Source organism: Anser anser (assembly GCF_964211835.1).
Source record: "Anser anser genome assembly, chromosome: 2".
Taxonomy (NCBI): Eukaryota; Metazoa; Chordata; class Aves; order Anseriformes; family Anatidae; genus Anser; species Anser anser.
Genome location: NC_139721.1, coordinates 131,789,367 through 131,798,169, shown reverse-complemented (window position 1 = coordinate 131,798,169; position 8,803 = coordinate 131,789,367). Strand labels below are relative to the sequence as shown.

Below are 8,803 nucleotides of genomic sequence, written 5' to 3'. Positions count from 1 at the left end.
TAGGCTGGTCTGTGCCAGTCTGTCAGGCATGCCAGGCTCTGCATGCCCCCAACCCAGCCCTTCCCAGCAGGAATCATGGCATCCCTTCTCCCCCTAAAGCCATCCCACCTGGTAACTCTGGGGAAAGCTAATCACTTCTCTCAGGGTTAGTTTCCAGTCAGAAAACACAGTTTTTCATTGTCCTCTACTGACTTGCTGCACAGCAGAATAAACCTCAGTGCTAGGGTAAGGAAAGAGGGACAAAACAGTGTCCAGAAGAGGCCAGGACTTTTCCTAGCCTTGCAGACTAGCTTAAACCAAGCATAAAATCATCCTTTTAGGCTCACTGTGTTGTCTCTGGATTCAGAGCGAGTCCTCAAAGATAGATTTTAAACTCCCAGATGCCCCTTCGAAGTGCGCCTGTCACCCACTTACCACAGGCTGGTGGCTGCTCAGGCTGGAGTCACAACTGAACTCCAAAACATAGTTGGGATTAATCGAAACCATATTGTTCCCTCACCAAATGGTGAGGGAGTTGAACACAGCATAAATACACACTTTAAACTGCAGCACAATAAAAATAATAATAAAAAAGAAACCAGCATAACCAGCATGGTTATGTGCGAAGTTAGCTGGAGATGGCCGGAGGGAGGAGATGCCACACATTCTTGGGAGCACTGGGAGGAACTTGCAGTCCCATTGACTTCAATGGGTTTTCAGTCAGGCTGTGTTTCTGCTGTGGAAAGGAACTGCTTAACACAGCATCGTGGGGTGCCTCGGTTTTTGTCTCTGAGCAACTCCTGGCAAAGCCACTGGTTAGTAAGTAAAAACACACTTTTTCCAGTCACCAGGGCTGCGAGCTCTACCTGAATTTGACTTTTCTTTTGCTTTTCGCTGTTGCTGAGATTCGGACAGATTTTCACATCTGGCTCCTTAGCTCGCTGCTGACTTTACAAACCCAAGCTAGGCTCCTTGAGGCGGCGTGGGCTCTGACCCCGGAGCAGATCGCTTCCCCTTCGGTGGGACAGCGCTGCTGGCAGCCCGACTCCGGTTGCTGAGCGGCGCTGGGTGTCAGCCCAGCAGCTGCCATGCAGGAGGTCTGTCCCTCCGGGCAGCTGCTGCTCATCTGCCTGCAGCTGGCAGCGGAAATGACATCTGTTCTCGGTCCCAGCTGTGAGCAGCACGGAGGTGCCAAAGCCCAAACGCTTCAGTTCTCGATCCAGGAGCGAGGAAGGGTTTCTGATGCCAGACCACGGCCTGGCTTTCAGGGGAGGAAGGGAGGGGGATCGTCTCCTTCGACGATGGTGGGCTGGGAGGAATGGAAAGGGAGTGACAAATAGGGAGAGCAAGAACAAGTAACAGAAGTAGGGGAAAGGATGGGAGGACGACGCAGGAGAGGACAGCAGAATGGCCCAAATGGAAAGGAAACATGAAATTTGAAGTGACAGGGCTAGTCTGAGGCAAGGAAACAAAAGGAAGGAGGCAGCGTAATGAAAAAGAAAGAGGTGCAGAAGTAGCAACAAATAATTATCCATGAGAAGCAATTGTCTGAAAAGACTGCTGAACAGGGAAACACTTTGTTGAGCTCCAGTCCCGAGCACTACCGAGCCTGGAAGGCTTTTCTGCCCACAGCTCTTCATGTATTGTGCCATTCAAGGGTCTCCCTGGCAGATTTTGCCATCTGGAGGAGCTTTGGCATATTCCCCCTTGCCTCCTTGCTTCTCCATCATATTTAAAATCACATAACCTCTTGCTTGTCCAAGTCTCTTTTCTCTCATTTATCTTTGTAACTGTGTTACAACACAGTGTTGTGGGATTTTAACTGAATTGAAAAAATGAAAAAAAAATCTTTTTTTTTTTCAGACAGGAATATGTGAAGGATGAGGGACAAGAACTGATTTAATCTAAAGATTGAAAGCATACTTACATTAACCTGGGAATAAATATATTAGGAAATGCCACTTTCCTTCTCAGGTTGGTGTGCACAAGCCAAGTATATTCTATCATAAAAGTATTTTAACAGTTGGGACTCATTCCTCAGTGCAGGCCTTGAAATAGTGTTTTTCAGATCTCAAAACTAATTGTATATTCCTGGAAGAAATAACCAAGGAAAATGTATATTAGACAAGTGCTTTAAAGCCCTGTCAATCAAAATCAACTTGCACTGGGAAAAATGTGGTGTCAGTGGCTGTTTCTTTCCCTTGGTGCTTGCCAGAAACACAAGACAAACAGAACTGTGATAAACAACTGGACTGAGGAATGGGCTGAGGAAGGCAGAAATCATAAAAACCTACCAGTCTGAAGTTGAAAGGGCAGGCACTATGGGCACAAAAAAATGAACTCATTTGGATACTTTGCATAGGTATCTTACTGTAGGCATCCAGAGCAGGGCATTAATCATCCAACTGGGTGCAATTATGAATTATTAGAAACCAGGTGCAGAAGATTGGATTGATTGAATGAGTTGGGCAGGAATAAAGAAAGCAGGGTCACATTTTTTCTTAGTTGCTCAGAATTCAATTCTTCAAGATTGCTTTTAAATAATGTATTTATACTTCAACATTTTATTTACAATTATATATTTATATAAGACACAGATGAGATAGATATTTGTATCTTAGTATTTCATGACATTTTCCTAATGGGAGCCCTTAAAGATACTATTCTCTTTACAGTTCTCAACATCTCTCCCCCTTTCAGTGAGAATTAGTTGTGGTTTTAGTAAGTAATCTTTGAAACAAAAAAGAGGAAATTCCTCTCAATAGCATTCCTTCACTACCTACACAAAGAGAAAAAATCTACCACCTATTAAACAATACATCTGAATTCACTAATCTAATAACTTAAAGGTTTGCATTTTGTAGTTGTTGTTTGCTTTTTTTGTTTTGTTTTGTTTTTGTTTTTGTTTTGATTTGTTTTTCAGCCAGACAGGACTAAGAATAGAGTATCTATGTTATGGAGCAGAGAGAGTAATCAGAAATATTATAAAACGTAAGGTCAGGGTAATACTAATACTCTGAAGGGCTACGTTCATCCAGTAACACACTGTTTTCACAACTACCAGCCATTTATTATGGCCCAATCATCAGAGCAGTGGCACTGGGCCAGGTCAGAGGTAGCTCCAGCCCAGAACCTTGGCTCCTACAGAAACAGGGTTAACAGGAGCCACTTCTGAACCCTAGACCTCTCCTTAACAGGAACCAGGGGAAAGCAGGGATGGCAAAAACAAAACAAAAATGGAGTACCAGGGTTACCTTGTCCCTGCCAATGGCCACATAAACATGCATTGTCTGCACATCCTTGTGGGAGCATGATAAGATGAACCAGCACCTCAGAAAGTTGTGGATGAAAAGGAAGGAGAAATGTGATAAGTGCTTTTGTGTATCTGGAAGTAAATATACTTCTCTTCTTAAATAAAACCTGAACACAAACCTGTGTCCAGTACACTAGGTACCTAAAACAGGTTGAACAGAGCAAACAAGCTACAACCTTTCTCTGGTGTACTTCCTAGCTTGCAGTGACCTACAGACAGAAATTACCATACCGTTGGAAAGCATAAGCAGCCACTGGGAACCTGACATTTCTTTGGAAGCTTCTGTTTGGATGGCACCTAGAAGAGCACTGTGGAGATGATGAGACCCTGGTGTTGTGTAGAAATGCAAATCTGAATGCACCAAAGGCTTTAAGGTCTCCAGATACTTTTTTTGTTCTGCAGCCTGTTACCAAGATAAGCTGAAGGCTTCATTGTGATATTTTGAAGTCAACATGACTTATTCCACTGATTACAATAGGGTCACATTTCACTTTGTTTCTCTTTGTTGTTGTTTGTTTGTTTGCAATTCCACTGTCTTCTGTTCTTTCAGTCTTTTTTAGTGAACCATCCAACCATCTTTTTCAAGCTAGGTCACCTGGAAAACTGAAGAAAAATAGATTGTAGCTAGACTTTCTTCTATTAACTAATCTAAGAGAAATGAAGTAATTTAATTTCAGTTACTGCATGAAGTGGGTTGGCTTCAATATACAAATATAACTCACTTAACTTTGCAGCTACAAAAAACATTCTTAGGGCCAGATCCTGTATTCTCTTTCCTAGTGAACACTTTACCCACGGAATATTAATGAGAGTGCTTGTGGAGTAAGGTAAGCAAGGCTGGCAGAGTCTGAGCTTTTATTTACTCTGTGTTATCTCTGTCCAAATGTTCAAAGCAAGATGGGTGGTGGCTGATTCACTAGTTAAATTCAAAACAGCATGTGTGTACAAAAGGCTGCCAAGTTTCTCATGTATATAGCTATTTGTGAGAAGCTATGCGCAGACAAAAAACAATCAATCAGTTTCTTAATTTCATTTTATATCTTTATTCCCATTGTAAGTATTAACAATCATCCAAAAGACCATTTAACTTTGGTTTGGATACACAATAGCATTAATCACAGTCCAGTTTCTTTTCTTTTTCTTTCTTTTATTTTTTTAAAGCAGTTCTACTATTTCATGATCTGTTTTAGTAGTTCTGCTGGTGGTGTATTTGCTTCCTGTAAAATAGATGTTTCAGTGTTTGTAGATTATTTAAAAGATTGTTAAAAACAACAACAAAAAATCCATAATATTATGAATAACAGTATATTAATCTCATTATATTTTATTTAAGGTTAGTATTAAATAAGTTTGATGACTTGAAACTTACTTTTTTGCTGTGCTTTTTTTTTCTCTTTTCAAAATAAGCTCATAAACAACCATGATATCATTTTTCTTTACAGCAGTTCATTGTAGTAACAGTTTAAATTGGATTTAAATCCTTTTAAGACAATGAGTTAAGTAAAACACAACAAAGTAAAAGGTTCTGTTTAAGCAAATGACAAGCTACACACAATCCAGTGCTAAGACTGTATCACAATGTATACATTAGCGTGGATGGAAAACAGAAAGGATTTTCTAAATTCACTTGCTTATTATTATGCAGGGAAAATACATCACAGATTGTACTTTAGTCTTCAAGGAAATAATAAAAAAATAGAGTCAAGGAAATATCTTTCATTGTGTCTTTTGGAAGCCTGTGAGATGAATTTCTTCATCAAATTTATTAATGTAAAAGTGAATTCAGAAAACTTATTTTTTGAAAGCTGTCCTGTCAAATTATGAATACCAATAATAAATCCTTTGTTTCTTCATTTATTTGACTACTCTGCATATGAACAGACATAAATATACATATATGAATAAAATATGCCCGTTGTATAGCCATACACAGCTAATATGAATGCTTATGTTGTACAATGCCAGCAAAGGACAAATTATTAATCAAATTAGAGAGGAGAGAGAAACAAAGAAGGAAGCAGATGATGCATGAGACCTTTGTTAGTTGTGTTGGGATGATTTCTGTATGGAAGAAAATGTGTGCTTTGGATCCAGAACAGTTAGCTAACAACATGTGTAATGAAGGAAGTCTGGGATCAACGTCAGCTTCTGAAAGGGATTTAAAATGGACGTATACACAGACAGTGTCTCAGCAGAAGTTATTAAGCCGTTCTCAGGCATTTTTTTAAGGAGCAGGGGGAAGGAGAAGGGGACAGGGGATGGAATCCAACCTTAACACCCTCACAAAGCTTTCTCTGTGTACCACAGGGAGCGGAATCTTGGGGGAGCAGTGGAAGGGAGATGGGGAACTCCTTCAGCCAGCACTGGCATTGTCACCCTCTGTTGTTGAACCACAACAGTCAGAGCTTTTCTCCCTCTGCCTGTTTGAAGAGCTGAGCTGCAGGAAAGAACTTCCCACACCCATTGGATAATGGAGAGACAAATTTCTGAGTCAAAATCAGAAGCCTTATTCGAGACGGGTTTTGAAAGGTTTATCTAGCGTGGAGAAGGATCCATCCTGAATGCCAAGACTGACATTCTGCACTTTACTTGACCTGCCTATTTCATTGTACTGGCTAAGACCAGGCTAAATTTTCCTGGCTAAATTACTTTCTACATCTGGGATCTATAAGGATTTTGTGAATTCTCTACAAGTCCCTCATGCCCAGATATGAGTGACTGTCCTCAGGAAAGCACAGCAGTAGTCAAGTAGCTGATACTTTTGATTTCAGAGGGAAACTTGAGGAACTCAGCACAGACAGAAGGGGAGGCTCACTGAACACCTGGTGGGGTTGATTCATTAAGACCCTGTTCCAGTCACTGCAGGTATGGAAGACATTAACCCAGGTCCTCCACAAGCTGAAGGAATGCTGTAATTCCTCCTGAGTCTGATGCATAGAGAGGGACAGGTGCTTTCAGGGACTGTCCTTTTCTCACACTGCTCTCAGTGGTTGTGATGCCTGGAGATAGTTAACGTAGCAGCCATTCACCATTTTACCCTTCTGTCCCAACTTTCCACACTTGAATATCAATGTAGCCTACATTTGAACCCATGACACTCAGTTCTTTTCACGACAATTTAATACATACATGTTGTAAACAGCAAGAGATTAAAATTATAATCTTGTAGATGAACTAACAGATTCCTCCTGTTTCTCCATTACCTACCAACTGAGTTGAATAACGTTTTTTCAGTCTTATCCCGTTTCTTTGTAGCATGGATATGCACATGCATGCACATGCATATGCACATATAGAGTTTGTGTAATACAGTACTCAGCAAAGCAATTGGAGCTACTTCTGAATGATCGCACATGGGTACTGGAAGTAGTACTAGCACTAAGGAGTGCTACAGCCAGAGCATTCCTTATCTGTAAAACTGGGCTATAGCACTTTGATGTCCCCATGCACATCCTTTGTTTTGTTACCCTTCACTCCATGGAGGACAGGGACCTGACCAAACACTGCTTGCAATGTGCATTTCCACTGACATCAGTAAGGCTATACCATATAATAAACTCCACACTCATTAATATGTATAGCAGCAATATTAAAATAATTTCACATAAAGAACAAGAGCTGTGTTTTAGGATTAATTCATTTAATGCAGTCCTAGAGTACAACATACATGCATGCGTTAAAGACAATTCTGCGTGAAGACTGAACATTTTGGTGTCCTCTGTGCACCTATTTAAATGATCAGTACTTCACAAAAAAAGTGTATTTCAGAATGATTTGTGCACTTTATACGTAATATCAGACTTGTATTTAAAGTATCAAAAATATTTTGTTAAAAGATCTTAATAGTAAACGTCATAAATCCAGAGTTTTCATCAAAGGGTAAAATGATTCAAGACCTTTGGTGAATGCATGATGAAAAAGAAACATTTCCAAAAGCTACAAATGATTTATGGTCTTATGCTACCAACAGCTGTCCAATCAGCTCAGGATTTCTGTCCTTTATTAATGCCATGGTCAGAGCCGCAGCAGAATTTACTGTCTCCTGAAGTGGGAAATGATCCTGCAAAAAATAAAAATAAAAAAGGAGCAGGGAAAGCAACACATTAACAAAACTGGAAAAAGTAAATATTTAACATCAATTTTCAAGTATACAAAATTACCATATGATTGTTGAAAAAAAAAATCTAAACATTTATTTGCACTTATTAGGAGAAAAACTTAAAAAACTTATTTTTCTAAAGAAACAGAGTTTTGTAGCAATATCAGTTTTCCAGTCTCCACAACAACCTAAAAAGTTAAGTTATTTTTAAAAAGGCAATGTATTGTAGTTGCTGGAATTAATGCGATCTACCCAGAGATAAGCAAAATGGAAGCTTGATTCTATCCTTTCCTTCCTAACTGATTTTTAAAATCTAAAAGGTAGTCAAAATTTTGGGTTTTAAAACATTGAAGATGAATGCAGGATTGAATTAAGTAGCATACTGAAAGACCGATATCTTCAGTACATACTGAATCCCATCTCTATCCTACAAGCTACTTAAGCTCACAAACTCAAAGGTGTTTAAGCACTGAGACTTCAGGAGGTTAGGCTGAACTTTGTGTCACATAACTTTAAGTGTCCTGGTTTTGATAGGCGACTATAGAGACCAACACAGGTAGAAACTTTGATAACATGCTTCTAACTGAGCACTCCAGCTCCCGTTTGAAAAAGCCCTTTGTCAAATTGCCAAGTTTTCTTAATTACGTTGACTACAAAAGGTTGGCCTCTTGCAACCAGCATCCTTTTCATTTGCTCACTGGGAAAATATCAATAGGTGCAGTCAGGTGCAGACGCATCCCTGGAGAGAGGAATAGGAGGGAGCAATTTGTGTGAAGCAACAGAGAAAAAGAAAGGTCTATGAAACTCTTGGGAGAATCTGGAAGTTTCAAATACAGAAAGTGAACCACAAAGAGAAAGCAAGGGCTGTTATTCATATCCATAGTAGATAAGATTGGAAGCAATAGGCTTAAGGGACTTAAACTGCCAAATAAATTAGTCAGGAAAGTAATACAAAGGAACAGGTTACTGAACAAATTAAGAACTTCATCATTAGGGTCTTGTAAAACACCCTGGATACATGTAGAGCAGGTACAGTTTTCTGTCTAGGGTGGAAGATGGAACGGTTTGATTCCAAATCTTTTCACCACTAATTTTCTAAGATGCTATATCAAGGAAGTACTTGTAGGTGACATGTTTAAGAAACTTGGATTAATGGAGAAAGGGGAAATGGCTTCAATAACTTATACAAAAACATAATGTTAATGACTGTTTTTTAATTTTTAAATTAACTCCATCCTAGCCGAAACCAGGACATTAAGGAATAAGGCCAGAGGGACCTACCTATTCATCTAGTACAAAGGGGAGCTGCAGGCTTAGAAGCTGGGGTTGAAGGAAAAACTCATAGAGGAAAGATATCTCTGGAACACTCCACATTTTGTCGAATCATATATTATCACCTTCTTATTAACTAT

At 39.6% G+C, this 8,803-nt stretch overlaps 1 protein-coding gene across 1 annotated transcript in view; it reads right to left on the bottom strand.

The window, feature by feature from the left end:
• Window positions 1-4,305: 4,305 nt before the first annotated feature.
• The window catches only part of CRPPA (CDP-L-ribitol pyrophosphorylase A), a gene marked incomplete at its 5' end in the record, with an annotated part of 126,773 nt that continues 122,275 nt past the window's right edge, over window positions 4,306-8,803 (bottom strand). Inside the window, one exon of the mRNA XM_083822867.1 lies at window positions 4,306-7,352. Within this exon, the coding sequence (XP_083678993.1) occupies window positions 7,248-7,352 (105 nt within the window). The 3' untranslated portion in view covers window positions 4,306-7,247. The remainder of the gene's footprint in view (window positions 7,353-8,803) is intronic.